The sequence below is a fragment of the Spea bombifrons genome, chromosome 3, assembly GCF_027358695.1.
Source record: "Spea bombifrons isolate aSpeBom1 chromosome 3, aSpeBom1.2.pri, whole genome shotgun sequence".
NCBI classification, from domain to species: Eukaryota; Metazoa; Chordata; class Amphibia; order Anura; family Pelobatidae; genus Spea; species Spea bombifrons.
This window is the reverse complement of record NC_071089.1, coordinates 101,850,521-101,874,028: the sequence shown is the minus strand read 5'-3', so window position 1 is coordinate 101,874,028 and position 23,508 is coordinate 101,850,521. Positions and strand designations below refer to the sequence as shown.

At 38.3% G+C, this 23,508-nt stretch overlaps 1 protein-coding gene across 2 annotated transcripts in view; it reads left to right on the top strand.

Moving 5' to 3' along the window:
* Nucleotides 1–23,508, top strand: part of LOC128483369 (glypican-5-like) — a 72,164-nt gene that overhangs the window by 16,280 nt on the left and 32,376 nt on the right. The window contains exons 3-6 of one of the 2 annotated variants that reach the window (XM_053459537.1): nt 299–993; nt 10,513–10,640; nt 11,020–11,079; nt 12,129–12,254. In XM_053459537.1, the coding sequence (XP_053315512.1) occupies nt 299–993; nt 10,513–10,640; nt 11,020–11,079; nt 12,129–12,254 (1,009 nt within the window). The remainder of the gene's footprint in view (nt 1–298; nt 994–10,512; nt 10,641–11,019; nt 11,080–12,128; nt 12,255–23,508) is intronic. The other variant, XM_053459538.1, reaches the window with a different exon arrangement.

Sequence of the window (23,508 nt, the reverse complement as noted above, 5' to 3'; positions counted from 1 at the left end):
AGGAATTTACAAATACACAATTTCTACAGTATTATTATAGTATTTAAGATATTTTTCTGGGTAGTGGATAAGGTAAGTCCTTACCTTATTGCATGCATCCTGAATATACTAAACTAGTTACACGTTTAAAATGTGGTTTGCTCACAATGATGTAAAACTCCCTTGACATCCAGATTTTACACCTCTGATATACAAATACAATTCAATGATACCCCCAGAGCTATATGTCCTATGGAAAAATGTTCATTGATCTTCCTTGTTGTTATCAATTAACTTTATTTCCCTTTCTTTTTCTCAGAGACATTCACCTTTCTAATTGACAGTGCCACAAACCATACCATGTCTTTGTTTGGCACCACTTACCGGACATTGGCACAGGACGTGCAGGATCCAGTGAGAGAGCTATTTACAGACATCTCTCTCAATATCCTGGGTGAGGAGATGCCAGTGGACAATGCTGTTTCACGATTTTTTGATGCACTTTTTCCGTTGGTCTATAATCACCTTTTAAATCCTGGGAAAGGTACTTTGTCAGAAGAATATTTGGAGTGCCTCCGCCTGACGCGACAGGACATTAATCCATTTGGACCCAGCTTCCAGGAGATGGTGACTGTATTGTCCAAATCCCTCTGGGCCAGCAGAATGATGAAGCAATCACTAAGCATGGCAGTTCACATAATAAATAGCACGGAACATGCTGGGATGACGAGGGAGTGCACCCGAGCCCTGGTGAGGATGCAGTACTGCCCTCACTGTCAAGGCCTTACTCTTATCCGCCCTTGTGTGGGTTACTGTCTCAATGTTATGAGGGGATGTCTTGCAAGCTTTGCAGAACTTGATGCCCCATGGAGGGACTTCATAGCTTTGCTGGAGCACCTGGCTGGACAAATGTCTGGATCACATGACCTGGAGTTGGCACTTTTGGGGATTAGGGACATGATCAAAGTATCCATTGAGTATGCAGAGACACAAAGTCACAATCTTACATCTATGGTAAGTTTGCTTTTCATTTTGAATAGATTGGTACACTCTTTTAACCGCTATTGTAACTTTATAATATATTCCTGCATTCCGGGTGACAGAGCAATGCATTTCCTGTAGCATTCCATTTAGATTTAGTATCTACTGGCAGAGTAAGAATGGGAAGAGCCTGGAGCAAAGTGCATATATATACAGTAACAGTAAAAAGATGGCCAAAAAGTACATCAAAAGGCCTAATCATATTCACATCTATGAAGGGCCTTACTAAACCAGACTTTGCAAGATAATTGAATATTTCAGCTCCTGGATACAACCATTTCTCCTGCAACAATGACAAAGCTGGACCTGCATAATGCAAAGTTAATGTTGGTTGAGCGCTTAAAATGTATCTTAGCCATTCTTGCAGGAGAAGCTCTTGTGCATAATGGAATGTTCAAATCTCTTAAATTTAGTAAATACACTGGACTGGGACAACATGCAATTGTTTAATCAGGTTAAACTGCTCTGTATTCACACATTCAAATCTGATCGTACAACAAATTAACAGTTAATAAGCCGATTGAAAGACCTAATCATATTCACTTTTCATGAAACGCTTTCATGTTTATTTAGCCTCTGTTTAAGGACAGTCTGTGGGGCAGGTTAGGCTGTCTATTATAGCTTCTATACCTTAATTATGATCTGTGAAAACCCAAGCTGAAATCAGCAATTTTGATGTTTTTAAGGAAGGTAAGCTTGCTTGTTGGTGCCAACTCATTTCTCAAAATGTGAAAGAACTGCTGGTTTTAGCTCTTGAGTAATCCCTCTATTGTTCACGAACAGGTGTGTGCAGATAATTCAAACCCTGAAAATGCAGTTAGCAATTCATGTCAAAAGTGTTGTGGTATTTTTTGTGTGTTAAAACTTCTGAGTTAGTAGCCTGCAGTTTTGATGCAGAACAGTGTAACCTTTGATTATAGGAGCAGCTGTGCATTTCTTGTCTCAGGATTACACAAACAGAAGTCCCTTATTTGGATAAGGGTGGCAACATCTCTGGGTTGAAGAACCCTACATCACAGTTAATAATGTACTTGGCAGTCAAGACTTCCTTTGAGGAATGAATGGGTTAATATTGTTAGAGGTACGGGGGTGTCTCTATAATGAATAAGGGCGATATTCAAATATACCAGTTTCGGCTTGTGACTTATATTACTCCCTCCCACTTTTGTTTGCGATTGTTTCCACATAAATGGCATCCACTTTTTCCTCTCCCCCCCAAAAATGTCGTGCTAAGGACATCTAAGCTGATGATCTGCTACCCTGCATTGAATAGAACTCATGAAAAGGGGAGTCTGGAAATTGCAGGAAAAATGTCATTGTTCACCATTATCTTAAAGCTAGTACCAAGCAGTGATAATGTCCCTCTAACACAAAGACTCTATAGGACCTTACTACTAGGTACTAATACAATTTTAATTTTCTTGCTTGACTACTTTTCTAGACACAGTATGATGAAGGTCTTATGTTGGGGGGCCTTTTGCTATGCTGTATTGAGTCAATTTGGAGAGATAATTTAAAAATATTAGTAGTGTGATAAGAAAACTAGGGTGTACGGTGGTTTGTCACAATGCAGCCTGGGATTTTTTTTTTTTACAAATTTTCCTTAGTAACTATGCTACGAAATTGGATATCAGTTTATTATCATTGTCAAGTTGTCTCCCTAAATTCCTCATTGTGCAGCCATTTGTCTCGATAAGGATAATTGTTACTCAAGCTACACTGTATCTGTAAAACAGCAGGTGGACAATAACAGCTGACCTAGAATTACGACCTTTGATTGCTCTTGACACAAAGAGCCTATTTTTTTACTTGTATTACATCCGAGAAACTTTGGAAGAAAATTGCAGGCAGTATAATGTAATTACCCTGTCAAACTGTTGAAATAATATTTATTATATTAATTACCCAACATCCCTCATTACAAATGTGCAGACCTAAGGACTAAACTTAAAGGAAAACTTTACATGCCTAATATGACCCTACTAAGTATGTGCTCCAAAATACAAGTCTAGTAGGTACATGATATCTCACAGTATTTCAAAAGCATAGAAATGATTGGACAAGAAGCCATAGTCTACAATTATGGAATCAGAGCTTTAGCTATAATGTAAAAAATATTTCTTCTATATATATTCTATATTCTATATAGTGGATAGCCAAAATAGTTAACTTAATGAGGAAATGTAAACATGAATTCAATAGACCAGGTAAAGATTGAGGCCTTATAGGTAAAATAATAAGTAAGAATTGGCTGGATTGGTTCTAATCTGCTCTCAAATTTTGAGTTTCTGTGTAGTATATTATTCATCATGTTGGAATGTTAAGAGTTAAAAAAAACTATTTTAGGTATACTGTTTACTATGATGTTATCCGCAATTTAGGGGTGCTGAGAAAGCAAATCTGCAGAGTCAGCTTTCTGTGTCTGTCTATAAAAATACAATAGGACGAACTAAGCCCCTAAGCTAGCTCATATGTCCGGCCATCTGTTTTCACTTTAGAATTCCTAATGTGCAAGACAGAAAAATGACACCCAGTTTCTATCTCATAGCTGATACACTCACCATCTGAGTTTCTATGTTTTTGGCTTAAAAGTGTCCCATATGTTACACTGTAGGCAGAATGGATATTTAACGCCTTGTACAATAATGCAAAGGACATATAACAAATAAATGGTCCACTGTCAGGAGCCTAACGAACCATTACGGTAGTCATCATGGGGGTCACTTCAACCAAATTACATGCAGTATGCAGAGCTGTTTAATAGAAAAATCTGCAGAATTTGACTGCCACTCAACCAAGAGAAAGTTTTCAGAAAATATATTCTGCCACCTGAAATAATTACCTTGGTATAAACGTAACAAGCAGGTCTGAAAGGTTTAATATGCTGAGCAATTCTACCAAATGTGATTGCTTGTTCACTTTAATGAAAGCCTGATTGTCCATAATTATTAACAGAAAACTCTGCTTTAGTGAGACCCAATTTAAAAACGCATATTTTGGACACTCACTGATGTCCTTCTTATCTAAGAGGCTACATATAAAGTGTTGATTCTCAGTAGGGTCACAACAGTTGGATGAACTGCTTACATTTTAGATATGATGACATGAACTAAAAGACTGTGCTACCTTTCCATAATTGCCGCTGAGTACGTGGGATATCAGTTGAAATCACACACTTATCTGCATAACATTTAAAACTGGGCGCTTCAACAAAAGATTACTATTTGCATCTAACATATTTTGCTAACTGTATTAATGTCAGAGGAATGCAACTGCAGAAATGGAAAACATTGCTGTCCGAAGATTCTAAATTAGGTCATTCATTGTCATTTTGTTTTCTTAAGTATTAGTTCTCTTTACAAGCTCATGCTGGGCAGCCTTCTTCAGATCCAGGACCACATAGAAAGGCAACAGATGGTCCCCAGATAAACAATAAAGAGTTTTGGCAGCCTTCCATGTTAGCATGATCAAGGTGAATACAACAGCATAGAATCTCAGCAGGGACATCCTATAAAACCTAATGAAACAGGTCTCAGAGGCCTAGGATTGAATGCAATAAATGCAGTTAAAGGTGGTGTGAAGCTTTTTTGTAAATCAAAATCTGGACGAAAATATGGATTTCCTACTTACTTCTACATAGGGTTTCAATGTAAAACACATGCCTCATGTTTTGTACCATACACATCCCAATAAAACATGCAGTAAACAGTATATGATGATATAAGAGAACAAAATACCCTTCTGAAATCCCTTGGAGCCTTCCGCCCCAGATAGTCTATCAATATTGCAGATCAAAGATGTATTTTTTTTTTTTAATACTTTTTATTAGTCATACAAAAGACAACAAACAAAAAAAAAATAAAGTATATAGATAAATACATAAAAAAGAAAACAATACGGCGGTAGTTCTTATAAAATGTATCTAACAAATACATTAACTCTTTGCAGAGTGCAGGAAGGACATATGGGGTTTTTCGAGAGGGCAGGAGTTGTATCATAAATAGTCGTTCAGGGTTACTGAGAAAAATTTATTACAAACTACATAGGATTTCATTCCACATATCTTTAGATTTCGCTTATGAACCAGTAATCCAACTGTCTTTTTCTTCCATGTTATTTGGTATTTTATCTGCGTTACTAATAATTGGAAAATCAAAGTCTAAGTCTTGTTTCCAATGTTTAGCGATTATTTTTTTTTACTGCTAAGAAACAGTGGATCGTGAGGGTCTTTTGTGTTAGTGTCAGAATCTTTGATCTTTGGCGGAATAAGTATTTTATAACCACACGTCATTTTGACTGCTATACCTATAATGCATTATGTGTATGGGCGCCTGACTTGTGGAATCTTCAACTTCCCTTCGCCCTTAAGGCCATGCTCCCCCAAAACCCACTTGACACATTCATGCACATAAACACTCGGACACAAAATGCAGAAAACGAATTAATTTTATGAGAAGAACAGTACTACGCACTGACGTTCTCCAATGAAATGGTCTTGTTTTAGATTCAGTATAGCTTTAATGTTCAATTTCTTATATTATATTAGCCTGTATAACTTCAATGCATCATAATTACTTATTGGTGGGTTTTAATGAAATAAGGCATGTTTCATATTAATTTCTGTTTTGTTTATTATCCCTGATGTTTGTAATCAGTCATTAAACCTCATTCGCAATGTTGCAAAACCGCTAGTTTAAAGAATGCTTTTACGCTCACCTATTGTCTCTAGGACTGCCTGTATTACTGGAGCTGGTATTCTGCCCGAAATACAGCTTGGCACTGTCAATTTAGGATATGAATAATAAATAGGGTTTTCTGCAAATACATTCTGCGAATGGGAGACTGGGCAGAGAACCCAGCCGTCTGAATAAATGACTGAAAACCAAGCTGACAGAAGCAAAGCCAATTTCAAGTGTTTATATAATAAGTACAAAATCTATTTATTTAATGTGATAGAGTAGTATTTATAGAGTGCCAGCACTGCACGCAGAGTTTTGCAAATATGTTTAAAAGGGAAAGTATTATATAATAGAGTCCTGTTTCATGTCCCTCTATCAGTAACCTGCCAAACTAAATTGAAGCATAATCTCCCATTCTCTCATTTCATGAGGTTCTTTTAATAGAGGAAGATAACTAAAGTACTTTATGTGATCTGGTTGAAGAATTAACCACTTAAAGGGCATCATAGAATATATTCAGGACTGTCTGATGCTAATTGGGTCTTGAAAAACCTCTACAGTAGGGTCCCTGCCACAAACAATTGAAAATGCTTTATATCTCACAAGGTTATTATAAGCTCAGCAATTGTTCTTCATATTTGCCCTCAAGCATTTGCATCCTTGCGATAGGTGGCAGCTACAAGGAGCAACTATGATGTGTCCAAGTCATTGCAAACTTTTAAATATCAAGAGTAGACAAGCACTGCTTTTAGATTACTTTACCGTCAAGGTGTAGCAATGACATTGAGATTTATTCACTAAAGCAAGAGTTTGCAGGCACAATGAACATTTCACATGTCTGATATCCCTATACTTTATGAAAATTCTGATTGATAGAATCACATCTCTGATTCCTGGGGTTGGTGCCTGATGTGAGTAGCTTAGTAAAGTTGACTATGACAATAGTAAACAAAACTAACAATCCCTTTATACTGGCAACTGATCTGATCGCTTGTCTGGTTCCTGATTACAGTAGTTAAATGTAGTTACTTGAAATAACAATGTCTGCCAGCTAAGTTTAATACTCACATATATATTATACTTGTGTAAATGTACCAAAAACGATTCTGACAATTTTTTTTTTGTTGTTTTATTTTTGGTTCATTTGTTTTTGGACAACAAAATGTGTTTCCTCTGCTTTCAGTTTGGACAAAATTCTCCTCATTCACTCTCTCATTCTCTTTCACATTCTCACTAATGCTTTCCCACACACTCACTCTCTCATATTCTCTCACACTCTCATTCACTCTCTATTACACGTGGTCTCTGAATATCCGCCTACCTTCTCCACCAACCGCTTATGTGTCATGTGTCCTGTCTCCTTGCCCCACCTCTTCTTTTTGCATCCTTTTGTTCTTCTGTCTCATTTCATTTTCTGTTTCTCTTTCTTTGTCTGCTTCTGAACCTAGCCTGCTGGTGAGCTTGCGCAAAGGGGCAAAAGTTTTGCCCAAAAGGGAGAATCTCACCCTTTTACCTGATTGGTAGAATATAGAGGTGCAGAAACACTTCTTTTTCTCTTACATGCATACACATTGCATTCTAAATACATAGACATTAATGTGTAGCTATAACAGCTTCCACTCTTTTGAGAAGGCTTTCCACAAGATTTTGGAATGTTGTGGGGATTTCTGTGGGATTTTGAACATTTGTGAGGTCAGGCCCTAATGTTGGACTGGAAGGGCTGACTCGCAATCTCCGTTCTCATTCTCTAATCTCTAAGGTACTCCATGGGGTTGAAGTCATGGCTCTGTGTGGGCCAGTCAAGTTCTTTCACATTAAACTCATCCAACCATGTTCTTATGGACCTTGCTTTGTGCACTGGGGCACAGTCATGTGATAGATCATGTGACACAGATTGCACACAAGTGAAGTTTATGTGACTCGTGAAGGTCTTATGTGGGGCTTCATAGCTAAGGGTGAATATACATTTAATTTTTACATCTTACTTCGCCAATTTGAACTATTTTGTGCATGTCCATTACATGAAATCCAAATAAAAAAAGTTGTAATGCAACAAAACAGGAAAAATGTCAAGAGGGTGAATACTTTTGCAAGGAACTGTATGCATATATATATATTTTACACACACATATATATATATATGTGTCCCTAGGTAATGATAATTAGGTTGTTGCCTAAATATAGTGATGGAGAAAAATGTGGGGTCTCCTGTGTGAGAAATGCTTCCAGACCCTTGCATTCAGAGCATTAATGGCGCTATACCCCAATGCACCTGCTGCACCCATGGTATTTCCATTATTACATTTTTGCTTTCTAGATCTCATACCACAGGTATGAGGAATTACTAAACTAAAGATAGTTCGAGATGTTGTTGATATTTTATGTGCAAATAATTCTAAAACAAACCACTAATAGCATGTGGTAGAAAGTAAAAAATACCACTTTGCTTTGGCAAACATTGTTTGTTAAAAGGCTCCATAAATAGTCTGCAAATGCTTCTGGTAAAATCCCTTCTTATACTTATTTTTTTCAAAATCTTATACTTTTGCAGGTCAGTTTTGTGATCCTAGACCACTAAACCACAGCAATTTAACAACAAAACTCCCCAAAGACATCTAAATTAGAACCCGCATTCCTGTGTTGGCCCGTGAAAGAGAAAGGAGAAACAAAATAATACCACCAATTTAGAAAGTTCAGAAAAAGCTGGATAGTAAGAAAGGCTTATAAGAAATCTATATCCGTCCCTAATTGAATACCTGTGGTTGTCTGATTTTACTTTTTTTCATATTTGTTATACACTGATGGAGGAATACCATGTCTCTACATATGTTCACCCTGTTGAACATCAGTGCACAGTGCAACCATCACTATAAGCGCAAGTCTGTCATAGATGTGAGGTGCCTAGATTTAGGTTGGGCAGTGCTGCAGGCCTGACGATCAGCTCCCCAGCCACCACTTAAGACCTACCTCCTCTTTGTCCTCAGAAGAATACATTGTGCTGGATACTAGCTACTACATAGGTCTACCAGCTAGTCACAGACCTCAATAGTGTAAATTGTTACAAGGGAGATTTGTGATCTACCCTAAACAGCCCATTGCACAGATGTGCAGCCAACACTGTGTGACTCTGCTACCAGCACAAGATAAATAGCACACACGCTAATTGTGTATTGATAACAGTGTTGTAGGGTTCTATGATATAAGTCTGTGGGTCAGTTCATACCTCGGTACTCTTTGGGTGTGAAGCTCTGTTTCTCTGGCATTCCAGGCATTCTGTCTTCTCCCTATGCACCTTTTATCCTCCCTACGCAACTTTCCACCTCCCTACCCAGTTCCTTTCCAATAAAGGTTCTCTAAGGTTAGCCCTGCCCCTGCACAAAGCCACCCCAGAGGAGAGAGAGCTTAAGGTGGTATACTCGAGGAAGTTCCCAAGTATGCTCTTTTGTTCTTTAGGTTACCATGGGTTTGGTTTTAACCCCTTAATGACAAAGCCCTTACATGTACAGGCTCAAAATGCATTGTTTTCAATGGGTTTGGGGACCGCCCATTGTCCTTAAGGGGTTAATTTACCAGAGACCAGCCTTATATCAACAATAACATTTAAGACATAAGTACAATGTTTACCATGTCCTACCAACAATCAAATAAGAGGGTTTATAAGCGTGTTGGGACCTAACATTATTTTTTTTTGCATGTTTCAATTTCATGTATAACCATTGCAGAAAATGTTTTCCATGCTATCACTAATACAAAAATGGAAACTGGTGAAATGTTGGTAGTGGATGAAAGTGGATATGAATACAATGTAAGAATGACACAGTTAGACAAGAAGCTTTGTACCTTTGTGGAAGACTCTAGCTTATGAATAGACAACGAGAGCTTTTATGCTCGAGGGATTCCAGTAATGTTTATTAAGCCATTGAGGGTTTTCAGCTTATCCTACCCTCATCAGCACTAATAGGTTTTAATAAGGACTCCCTTTTTCAACCATTTATAGAGTTCAGTGTGTATGTGCTAAAAGCTTCAAAACTATGGGATTCCTGCATGTCTCGCACTGATTAATCACTATGTTTTCGGCTTCAGTGGAAGAATAAAACAATTGAACACCAAGTCCCCAACATACAGCTTGAATCTAAGTTGTCCTCCTCACAAAATGCTATAGACAAATGTTTGATAAGGGAAAATCCAAAAATTAAGAGTTCAGACTAAGGTGACCCGATTGCTCCTTTTTGTATAACACCTATACACTTGACATATTATTGTGCAGTAATTTTGCTAACCTGTAGAAACTCACTTAAAGGAATGAATTTACACAATTTAACTTGCACTGCAAGGTGGCACATTACATGTTCTGGTCGCTATCTCATAACATGCATATGTGTCTTGAGAACATGAAACGTATTTAAAGTAAAGGTGGGTGACTGACATACTTGGGTTTGGTCCTGTCCACCCCCACCCAGATCCACCCACTAATTGCCCCAGTCCTGTCCCAATCTACTTTAAATTATTTTGGGTCTACCTTTGCCCCTACATGTGGCTAGCTCCACCTACTTCACAAGGACACACCCATTTCCTGTCTCCCATAAGGAGTAGAAGAGGGAGAGCTCCAGGGGAGAACCCTGGGATGTCCCCAGTTATGTTGATTGACCAACCTGTGTTCTTTCTCTGTAGGTCTTTCACTGTGCTCCTAGACTAGATCATGGTGCTTATCCTGTTTTTTTCATGTAAATTTACATTGTATCTATATATCTCGGTTTCCTTTGTTCTTGTAGTTTTCAGTTAATAATTGTGTTATGTTTACTTCATATTATAGGTGGAGAAGGTATGTGGGGAGCTGCAGGAGAGTCCCAACAATCAGGCTTCAAAGGTCAAACTCCATATGGATGAGGATGTTGATCATCCTCCAGTAACAAAACTTCCATCTCCTGTTCAAATGAGAAGGTAGTGCAGGTTCACCATGACTCAAGTAACATCCTGTTTTATCATGTGATGTATTTTCCTGGATATAACACATATATATATAAATGCGTGACAACTGCTTTTTTTTTTTTTTTACTTATTCACCTTTTATATTTCCCCTTCGAGTGATAACATTCTATGAGGGTGGACTGTAAAAAGCTTTGTGCATGAAACACCCCTGCTATGTCCTTTTCTGGTCAGAGTAGACCTTTTTTATCTTTGCATGTGCAGAAAACACTTTCATTTAATCAATTGTGTGATGTTTTCCTTTCTTTCTTCTACTCCTTTGCCTGATCTCCTGCTTCCCTCTTCATTATTTTTCTTCTGGTTGGTGCTTGTTACTTGACTTTGGGCTCTACAGCTCTCTACCTCTGAAGTCTTCAAAGAATGACAGACCTCGCAGTTTGAAAAGAATCTCTCGGTAAGACAAACACAGGCTTGCTGTTTGCTTTCCATTTGTGCATCTCCCATTGGCCCCGTTTCCACTTCTCCTTTCGGAATGTTAGTACACCCCAAACGCCTGCTGTAAGATAACATTTAGTTTGGCTGCCACATTTCAAACTGTTAATGGAACAGCAGATCCAGCTGTGCGATATCAACATGTGTATTTAATTTAACATAAATATATATTATTTTACACATTTGGTCCTTGCAACTCCAGTCTTCCAGGGTTGCTGTGAACTGAGCTGCTTGAGAATGTTGTATGGAAAGATGTGTGGTTTGAGATCTGAGATTGAATTACTACAGAATCAACTTCTACAAAGGAATTTTAGACATACACCAAAATTGATGAAAATATGTATTTTTAAGACCAATAAGTTATACTTTACAACACATTTAGGAGCACTTTTAACTTTTACAAAGCTTGTACTACATCACACCAATCTGTTGCATGTTCAAAGGCATAATCATTTAATGCCTTGTAACAATAATATTAAAACTACATTGGAATTGCAATGATCCCCCACAACAATAATCACCCAATGAGATTGGGTGATTTTCTGACCACCACAGGCTTCTTTGTTAAGCTCAATTCTGGCCTACGTTCAGGTCTTAGAGAGGTCCGCTACATTACTTGAACATTTCAGCCCCAAGTATGCATCACAGTACAACTGGAATTTTAGAAGAACCTTAAAGCTAACATGGCCAGTTGCAAAATAAACGTAGAAATTACATTACAGCTGGACGTTCGTTGGACATTACTACCTGCCCACTAGTTTAAAGCTACTGAGCTAGCACCTGTGTTGCTTGTTGAATGATTTCTGCCTTCTTCAAAACAAATGCTTAGCTAAAAAGATGTTTTGTGAAAAATCATCTCAGTTTCTTCATTGAGATTTAATTTAATCATGTAGTTCCAGAAAACTTATAAAAGTTAGAAGCAGGGAGATACAGTTGAAGCTGTTTCATGGTCTACTCTAGGTCACGCTCTGATTAAGATTACTTTTTTTTCTAATCCTATTTTGGTTTCAGGGAATTTATCAAGTATATGAAATTGTCAAGGACGTTTTATGCATCCCTGGCAGAGCGTTTGTGTGATGGGGATTTGGCAGTCAGAGATGGGTCCACCTGCTGGAATGGAGAAGATGTAGTGGAAAGGTAATTACTGGATTGTTTTTGTATTTCATACTAACCTAATTTCACAACTAACCTATGGGAAGTTTGCAGAGTTTGATTTCCTCAAAGTATAAGTATGTTAGGATAAAGATACTCCTTTGCCATTTTTAGTACGCAGCAGAATCATCTCAGAAGAAAGTTTGTTTAGTTTTTTTGAAAATCCTTGCTTTACTCAGCACCAACTATTCATTGTTCAGGCCATCAACGGTTTGGGAAGTCGACTCATCAGGGAACAGCTTCAGTGCAACTGAGTATTTGACTGTGGGAACTCTAGGACTTGAATGCTCACCTGCTATAGCAAACCACTTGGAAACTGTAGAGTGAAACTGTAGCCCACGTTATTCTTCAAATGTTTGACTAACGGGCCCCCATATACAACGTATGTAATTTCACATCAATTCCTTATGGCAGATCAAGTGCTTTTTATTGGGAAATTCCACCTGCTTACACCATTACATGCTCTGTGCTCATAGCCTACATTTACCATTAACCACCCATGGATAATTTTACTGGACTAATCAGATCAACAAAGTACAGCTCTTTCAATACTATCTATTTCAAATAGAAACACTTCATGGGTAAAACAGGTCATTTATTTCCTTATCAATGTGTATACTGAGAGTTATATTCATAGACCTCCCTGTACTAGAGAATTACTTGGTTTCCTAATAATGTATGTATTAATCTATAGTATGAGCAATTATATTTATATGAAATGGTCAATGCAGCTCTATGTACAATCCGTTTGTTTTAACCTCTGTTTTGGAAAAAATTTCAGCGAACCATATTAAGGAACACACTTATGTGTGATGCAAATGCTTTTCCAATAGTTTAGATTGTAACAGAGAAAGCACAACACCAATATATATAACTAGTAAAACAAACAAGGTCAGAGGGAATACCAGCCACCCAGAATGTCCAGAGGTCACACCAAGGTTCCAGCTGGTGGTTGGACGGATGACAAATGTCTCTCTGCCCTGTCGAGATAATGCAATAAAATAAGCAGCAACCTATTATTAGAATTATAGATGCTCATTGTGTGACACTTAAAGATGGTGGAAGTTGGTTTGTCTTTTTTTAGCTTTTAATTACATTGTTCTATCCGTGTATTATTAGAAAAACAATAGAATTGTAGAAATATAGGAATCAGTGTTGATTTATGCGTACATAAATTTATTAATTGTTAGGGATCTACGATTTTATTTTTTTTAAAAGCGAAGTATGCTATAAAAAAAAAATATTGTTTCTGAACCATTGTTCATAAGCATCAAACACTGCCATCTAGGGCAGAATATCCGTAATAATTAATACGCTTTCAGTTAATATTGCATTATTGACCACATTTCACATACACTTCGGTGTGCTTGGCTGACAGATTATTTGATTTTGCCTACATCAGATGTGGTGCCATGACCAGCAATCTCATATGCCGCATCAGTGATCCGCTGTTTATTATAGCACATGCCTGTTCAGTGAAAGCTGGCCACCCAGGATAGCAAAAATCTTGGTTGATTGCTGTGACGGACTGTGTGACAGAACTGTCCATCACTGGGGCCCCTGGAGAGGACTGAAAGCAAGCCTGCTACCCACAGATTATGGGACCCTGTCTCCTTGCCCTGGTGAGTAGGACTGTTGTCCTCGCCTGGGACCCGAACTCCCCAGTCTTCAAGTGCACCTCAATACTGGTTAGTGGCATAGGTGGCTCTTGCCAGCTCCCCTGCATCCACAACTCTAGGAGTGACAGGGCTGTGCTCCCTGACTAAATGTTGCAGGTTCGGTTGGGGTCTGGCCCCAGTTCAGGGGAGATATGTGACAGAATGACCTGTCATACAGGGCCAGCCAAGCCTGGCTGCCAAGCAAGGATAGCACAGGTAGGAATCTATTGTTTAACTAATCACATCAATAGGATTGCTGCCAGGGGGATTAAAGGTTGAGTTGCATACATGTATCTGTTTATCTATGTTAATGCAATTCTGTGGATATATGAGGCTATGTTTTCCAACAATAAAATGTTCATTCTTGCTGTACTCAATTGAAGGTAGTTGTCTTCCATTGTCCAATTTTGGTGAGCCTGTGCAAATTGTAGCCTCAGTTTCCTGTTCTTAGCTGAGAGAAGTGGCACCCGATGTGATCTTCTCCTGCTGTAGCCCATCTGCCTCAAGGCTCAACGTGTTGTGCGTTCAGAGATGGTATTCTGCTGACCTTCCTTGTAAGGAGTGATTATTTGAGTTACTGTTGCCTTTGTGTCATCTCGAACCAGTCTGCCCATTCTCCTCTGACCTCTGACATCAACAAGGCATTTTCGTCCACACAACTGCTACTCACTGGATATTTTCTGTTTTTCTGACTATTCTCTGTAAATCCTAGAGATGGTTGTGCGTAAAAATCCTTGTAGATCCACAGTTTCTGAAATACTCAGACCAGCCCGTCTGGCACCCACAACCAGCAACAAAGTCACTTCACTTAAATCCCTTTTCTTCCCCATTGTGATGCTCGGTTTGAACTTCAGCAAGTTGTCTTGACCACATCTACGTGCCTAAATGCATTGAGTTGCTGCCATATGATTGGCTGATTAGTTATTTGTGTTAACAAGCAATTGAACAGGTGTACCTAATAAAGTTAGAGAGTATAAACTAGTTGATAAACATAAGATTTTCAAGATCCCATGAACTGGATTTACATTTGGCATGTATCTAGCCAGGGAAGGATAATATCCCTTTAAATCTTTTCTTCTGCTATGAAAGAACAATGATTTCAATGCAGTGCTCAGCTTATTCACATAAATACATACTAGTTTTATGAAATGTGGTTCTGAGGAATATGTATGTATTCAGTTATATTATAGATTTGGGTAAAGTGATTTTCACAGAATGAAGGTGAGATGTGGTAATGCTGTCGACATAAAAATGTAGTATGTGTATGTGGCATTTGCGTTGGTGTGGCTGGGAGTAGTCAGTGTGATTTTTTTTTTTTTTTCCTCAGTGTCTGCCCACTAAAGGGATAGTTGAGAGGAGAGTTGTGGCTTCCCATGGCTTCACTGTACATTACTTTGAGAAACCTGCTAGTGTTGGCAGGCGACTCTATTGGTCGCCGGCAGGGGGCTCATCTGGCATCAACCAATGAAAAACAGTTGCCCTTTCCTATTAATTCTTTACTGCTAACTGTTACAGTATTATACATTTTTTCATTCATAGGTTTTTTTATGAATGAGGGACATCACTTCATCATTCATATTCAAATATTCATAAAGGTGCCAGAAGCACACCTATGAATCAAATGTATAACACTGTGGGGATCTAATTTTTCTCACACTATTAGGTTTTTCTCCCTTGTGGATGCCCGTATTAACCCCTGCTACACTAGGCTACAAAAAGTTGAAAAAGGAAGAGGAAAACAAATACCAAGAACGTATGCAAATATTTGCCCGAAATGAACACAGGATTTTTTCCCGAACACGAAGACAAACACAGAGACTTTGCTGGTGCTCAAGTCTAATATATACTATGGATTTGGTGCGAATGAAAAGTGGTCTTATCACCACAGCAACTGATTATATTGTTCTACTGTTTGGAGTAATATATTTGTTGATATTTTTAAGAGAAAACCTTTCAAACTTTGTGCCTCTGTAATTGTTTGTACGTAACAGTACATAGCCCTTATTGTATCAGATACCCCAGGTCTAAGCTGGTACACTGTGTCAGATACCTCAAGATCTAAACTGCCTTGCTGTCATATATCTCCCACAGGATTAAAGTGATTCTTTGTATCAGTATACTAAAAGCCTTAAGGGGCACTGTTTGTACATTTCACCCCATGCCTGGCTTATGTAGTAAAAGTGTTGAATGCGGATGGGAAACAAGTTGTTCGATATAGTGGTGCATTGTCTTATATTTTCTTTCTGCATGACAATCCATTCACTTTCTCATGAACCACATTAATGTCCTTCACAGCACAACGATGAGTTCCTGTGGTTACCATGGGACCGAAATTCTTGGCCTACTAACTGCTCGACTAGGAAGTTTTTTCCCATCTCTGCCGTATTGTTGTGTAAATTGAGGCAACAGCCTTTTGAATGTAGATGCTGTAAACAAATGCAAGCATAGCGTGAGTACACTAGTGCTAGTACCCCATCAGTAGTAGATCATTTGTTCCTGGAGAAATACTGGTGAAGCTTTAGATGTAATGTAAATTTGTTTTCCTTTACCAAGAAGGTGGTTGTTGATAAATGAAACAGCCTCCCATCACGTTGTAAAGGCTAATACAGTGAGGGAATTTTGAGCATGCGCAGGATAGGCATAACTCTACCCTAAATCTAAGATAGGATCAAGGACTGAGTCTTGACATCATGAAAAATGGGCAGTCTAGATGAGACTAATTGTTCTTATCTGCCATCAAATTCTGTGTTACTCTGGACAATGCTCGATAATGTGAATTATATCATTTTTGTGATAAACGGATGTGCAACCAGGGTAATAGAGCGGTTTTCGATCAACGCACCATAAGTTGCACTAATAAAGGAATGTGCTCGCACATGTACACATCTTGCAAGAATATGTTGTGTTTTTATATAACAACAGTAGTGCCGTTTATTGCATGTAATATATTATATACCTGACCTCCACATATCTATCAGTTACTAGGGATGACAATAGGGAATGTAAGCATGACTGTATGCCATATGTCATGTGCCTTTTATAATTAAAAAATTGTATGGTCATGATCTTAACAAATCGTTAGCCCTAAATAGTGTTGTATCTCTCTTACGTACATACCATTACATTCCTATACAGCTGAAGTGAGATAAACAACTAAAAACATCCAGTAATTTAAAGCAGATCAGGTGACCACAACATCGGTTCAATTTAAAATAGACCCCCAGACTAAAAAGTACTGCAGGCATTAGCCCAGTGTGCCCTACTGCCCTACAATGCTTCAGATCTTGTTTAAGTTACTGCCGTTGGGGGTGACATGATCTTGTATAGCATCAGTGCACTGTGGGTTTTTTGTTTTGTTTTTTAATTCTGCACATAAATTAAGTCTGCACATGAATAGTTGCTGGGTTTTTTGTTTTTGCAAAAACATCTTACTAAAATATTGCCATCCTTTCTGTTTAATTTTAAATAGTAGTGCTTTTGCGACTACCTACAGCTCCATGTAACACAGTAACACACCCTCTGTCAGGATTTTTACTCCTGCATGTTTTTGTATGACCAGAAGAGGGTGCTCCTGTATTATGATCATCAGAGACATAATCAGCACATCTAAGTATGTAAGTACTGTATGTAAGTAAATGCTATTATCATTCACCTGTATGTATGTGAACAGTAGGGCAATTAAAGTGCAAACATCCTTAACATCCAGTAATCCATGCCTAAAATGTTAGCTTTAAATGAACTGTTATCCGATGAATTTAGCACATGTAAAAGCTGAGAAAGGGGCTTCATTTAACTCATTGCACACTCACACACATGATGATATTTGTGGAAATTGGGTACATTACATTTATTTAAATGTGGAGTGGCAGATGAAGAACGATGACGTTGTTAAGGATGGTTTGGAGTGGTGAAAGGCAGGAGAGGGGGGAGACCAGCTAGTAGGGAGCTGCAGTAGTCCAGATGGGATATCACGAGGGAGTGGATTAATATTTTTCTTGTTTCTTATGTGACATATGGGCGGATTGGGGAGATGATTTTCAGGTGAAGGCAGCAGAATTTGGTGAGTGACTGGATGTGAGGGATGAAGAACGTAGCAGAGTCAAAGGTGAAACCAAGGCATCAAACCTGGTCTGTCAGTTGTATAGTGGAGTTGTCAACAGAGATATGTCAGGAATTGTGGACAGAAGGGATGGCAGGATTACCATGAGCTCAGTCTTGCAGATGTTGAGCTTTAGGTAATGGGACGCCATCCATGATGCAATTCCTGAAAGGCAGTCGTTAAGGAGAGTTAGAAGCGAGGAAGGTCAGGAGAGGAAATTACTCCTGTCTGGATTTCAACTTAACAGTTTAATTATATCCATGCATATATACAATTTGTACCTATTTCTATTACCTAACGCAATTTGGCTATGCGCTGAAGGGCCTTCAGCAGGTAATAAATGTTTTAAATTTAAGAACCAATTCTTTGGGAAATTACATAGAAAAACAGAAAAACAATTCTTATAATTATTTCTCCATTTTTATACCTTTGCACTGAAATTGTTCTTGACAAAGCCAACCATATTTCTCATGCTACTTGTTGTCAGGGTTCCACCCTGCCAGCCTGGACAATGCCATAATTATTCATTGTCATGTCTACCTGCAACCACTAGTGGCCTCCCTTCCCTCTCGGGAGCACCCCTTTCTAATTACTTGGGACGGCTGAGCCACGTTACCTGAGTTTAGCCCTGCCCTTTTATACCTGTTCTGCCCTTCAGTCTGAGACTTTGCATTGTTTGGCTTTGGTTCCTGTTAGTCCGCTTGCAGCTAAAGCTCTGTGTACTTCGTTATGTTCCCCTGTGTATGACCTCGGCTACATTCACGATCCAGCTTTGTGTACCAGACCCTGGCGTGTCCTAGACCTACCTGTCCAGCTGTTTCCAAGCCGTGTGGCCTGCCTGAGGGCCAGGGGCGTAACTAGAAACCTCAGGGCCCCGGTGCGAGAATCTGTTAAGGGTAGTTCCGCCACTGCTGAGGGGTTCCAAGCCACGTGCCCTGCCACTCTGGTTCCCCTTTATTCTTTGATTTCAGTCCTGCTTTCTGTCTGTTGTGTGCCTGTCTGTACCTACTTACCAGTCATGATGCATCAAGGGGTACAGACAGAGCCCCTGGTATCCCCTGCAACGGGGCTCCTACCCAACCTGCTGGCCCAGGTCCTGACACTTGGTCTGAGAGGCAAATGAAAAAAAATATTAGCAAATAGAAGCAGCCATTTCTACATGGTGTCTGTGTCTAAACATTTTATAATACACACTAATGCACACACATACAAACTGTAACATACATACACACTCACACTTACACAATACCACACATAATGACATTCTTACACACATACACACCTCTACCCTTTTTCTCTGAAGAGTTCAGAAGCATACTTATATTCAAAGTAACAAACGTACACACACATACTCACACGCTAAACATACCTACACACACAGTAACATACTCACACAAAGTAACATACACACACACACACACACACATACCATTACTTGCATTCAGGTGACAGGGCCAGACCAGGATTTCTCAACTTCATTACCCAAAGAGGCATTACAAAGAGGTCATGGAGATTTGCGTTGCAACAGTACAGTCATACAGAAAGCCCTGCACGCTTCATCTTATGACCTCCAATTTTGTTGTGAGACTTTAATCTGTGATTAGTATCATTATTTATTTATCAGTCAGTGATTGCATCGCTGCATGTTTTATTTGAATACACACTGAGGTGCTCTATGAAGAGCCGCAATTCCATTAAAAATACAGCGGAGGTAATTAAACCACAAAATCCATTGTCTCCTCAATATTTTGTCGTACGGCTCTTCTATTTCAAAAATACACAGTGCAAACATTAAAAAAAACCATAGCTGTGTCGGTTAACTCTTGGACTGTGAATGTGATTGAAATAGTTGATTTTTCTGTCACTGCACTTTTCCCTATACCGTTACACCTCACAATTTAGAGCAAAGTACTTTATAACAATTGTTATTATGCACTCACAGGCCCTAATACATTACACTGAAATTGCAAAGAACTTAAATGAGATATCTGTAATAATGTTAACGATTGCTACCGGCAACTGTGCTGTTCTGGAAGCATATGAATAGTGTTTGGTTAACACACAAATTTTCCTTTTTATTAGAAAAGTATTACAAAATGATATATGGGGAAAAAAACTAATAAAACGGAAATCTAAATTTTTACAAAAATTCTACTTTTGTTTACCTGAACAACAACAATGTATGTTTTATTTCATTTTTTAGTGTTTGATAAACATTATTAGCCTATAACATGTTTCTTCCATGCTCTTACTTATTTTAGCCGTATAGTATACGCAGTCCTCATATATGCACACTGGTATATATATATATATTTATATATATACATGCAGAATGTGAGACTCGGGTAATATATAAAATGCCTAGTTATATATCATTCTCCTCAGAGGCTATTTAAAAGCTAGCAACAAACACTGATGTTAAAGCAGTGTGGAAATTCAAAATGCTTTTTATAGTAATAAGCCTTACTAATTTGCAATGCCCAGCTGGAATGTACTGGAACCTAGTGTAAATTTTTAATGCAAACAGGATAATGGGTAGACAGGGCAAGCCATACTGCTGCAATCCGCATTCACATTCATGTAATGTCATTTAATTTATAGAATACATCCATACAACAGTGACATTGAGTGTGCTTGTTACAGAGAAATTACTGACCAGATTTTTCATTTCACTGCTTGGCATAGAATACGCAATGACATTTTTTTTTTCTTTTTCATGTAACTTTGGAGAGATTAAGCATCGGAACCTTGAATGTAGCATGGTATACAGGATGCCAACAGCACCTGTCATGAAATATGCTTTGGTCCTCCTCTCTCTGTTGTGTAGGCTGATTTGTTATAACTGACAATTATACATAATTTTATAATACTTTTATATATATATAACATATTTTTATAAATAAAAACTTTCAATTTTAAAGTGATACATATTCAAATTAAATTGCATATGAACATATTACAAAATACATGTCATAGAAAATACACAAGCTGAAGGTCACTGAGACCTAAAATAGCCGGCAGGTAACGTGATTCTCCATGCACATCCTACATTTTACTATAATACCTTTGTTATTCAGAATCTGTATAGCTGGTTTTCTACTGTTCTTGTAATGGCTGAAGGTCGTTGGTATGCATCTAATGCAACGTAGGTAAATCTTGAGTGCGTGACCTTTTTTATGGGTTCAGCTTTTTAAATCCCATTCATGTAAGAAATAGAATTATTCTTTTGAGAATGCTTGGATTTCACAGCTACTGGGTTTGTATCTAAGATCTTAATAGGGCGATCTCAAATGATTAGAACATTTTATTTTCAGCTGGGGAATGCTGGTTTCAACGTTTACCCGAAATTTGAAATGAAAGGGCAACTCAATTCAATTGTGACCGACCTTGTATAAAGATCTACAGCGTGGGGCTATGCACTTTTATGCTTAAACAATTTCTGCCACCTAAAGTCCTTCTTTCTTATGGATAAATCCGGGTATCGTCAAAAACTTTAAAAGTATTCTGGAAAATATGTTGTGTATAAGGTAGCTGTAATGATGATAGGTTTCAAACTATTGTCTTTAAAATGCTCTGATGGACACTAGCGAAAATAGCATGTATGCTATTGAATTCCTACACCAGGAAGCAACCCCTTCACTTAATGAGCTCATGTGAAATCTGCTCACGTTTTAGTGAATTGGGCCTGTTTCAGTGGTGTTATGGATATGGTTATACACCTACTGGTATATTTATTGATGTGGTTATAAACAAAAAATAGACAATTACTGTGCAACACACATGACCCCCACGCAATATGTACGTGTAGAAGAAAGGTTACTACTTGATATGGATTGCAAAATGTAGTCAGGAAGACAGGCAGATCAATAGAGAGATCATAAAAGACAATGTTGAAGCACAATAGTCAAGTGTTGCCATTCTGGCAGGCAAAAGGTTAAACAGCTAGCGTCACCATCCTCCAGTAATACATTGTGCCTATAATTTTGCGTTTTTCCTACAGAAAAGTCCTTGCACCAGGCATTAAGGGACAATTTTCAGCAGATGCCAATGACGATGCTGGGTTTCTAATGTGCTGCTATTTCGGGGGAATGCTGTGCTCAGCAGAATCAGGCAGGCAGTAAATTACTGCACATTAAGAGTCCGCTCTTCTTCAATCGATAAATATTTTCTATTGCAACATTAGCTATGTCTGGGAACCTTGGGAGTGAGTAAAGGTTGCTGGTTCTGTAGTGGCAACTTGCTCTTAATGAGGGAATAACCTGCTCCCAACTATTAGTCTTTTAAAACATCATCTGCCAGGGTGCTAAAGAGATTAGCTCCCCTCCTCTGTTTTGAAGGTTTTGGCATAATACAAAGTGGGGAGATATGGATTAACAGATCACAGATCACTGTTAAAATAGATCATGTGATATCCCCTCTAAAAAAATAAAAATAAAGAGAGGGAGAGCTAAGTGGTTTACTGCAGTTATAGCTTTAGGCTGTGCATTTTGAGAAACAAAATGTATATTAGAGATAATGGTGATTATAGACCTGATATCTAGATGTATTCGAGGTCTGTAATGTATATTAGAGATAATGGTGATTATAGACCTGATATCTAGATGTATTCGAGGTCTGTAATCCGTTTACCGGCTCTAACCCGCAGTCATCATATTGTGAGATTCTCATTTCATGCTACCTTACTCACGAGCTACTGATAACCCAGAAAATAATGTGTTCCATAAGTATGTCTTCATCTCTGCAACTGCATAAGCTATAGTATATGGTGCTATTATTCTGTAGCTTATATGATTACAGTGATGAAAACATACAGTACGGAGTCGCTGGGCTCAGTTGAATTATATGTGAAATATATTACAGTTCTCTGTGCCTGATTGAATCAGGATAGTTAGTCTGGTTGTGTGGTCTGTATAACTATATTAAGATTTAGAGGGATAAGTTACATAGCTGGATAGTGACCCAACCCTCACTTGTATTTTAAAATCAAGGTTTAAAAATGTAAAGCCTCTTTAATTAAAATGATCAGTCTATGGGGAAAAATGCCGTCCGGAAGTAAACACTACAGAGGGATCTGATGCACAGATCTGGTTCATCTACCTGCATACAAGCCAGCAACCTACCTACCATACGCTCATTATGGCCAAAGAATCCATGCATACAATATAACACAGTTACTGGGCATATGTCCTATGTATCTATTCAGAACAATCCTCCTGTATATATTTAATCACTGCAGTGGAGGTTGTGTGGGTCAGACAGCCACGGTAATATATTTACATTAGTGCATGTGTAGTGTGTATGTGGAAAGAGTGAGAATGCATCTGTTTTACCTCCAAGTGACCTCATGAATAATAGGGCTGTCAGGGCGCACCGTCTCAATTCTACATTGAACTAATTATAGATTTTAAATTAATACAATTGATCACAACAGGATGCTCTTCACTAGGAAAGGAGGCCAATTTACTACACTGTTTGTCTGAGC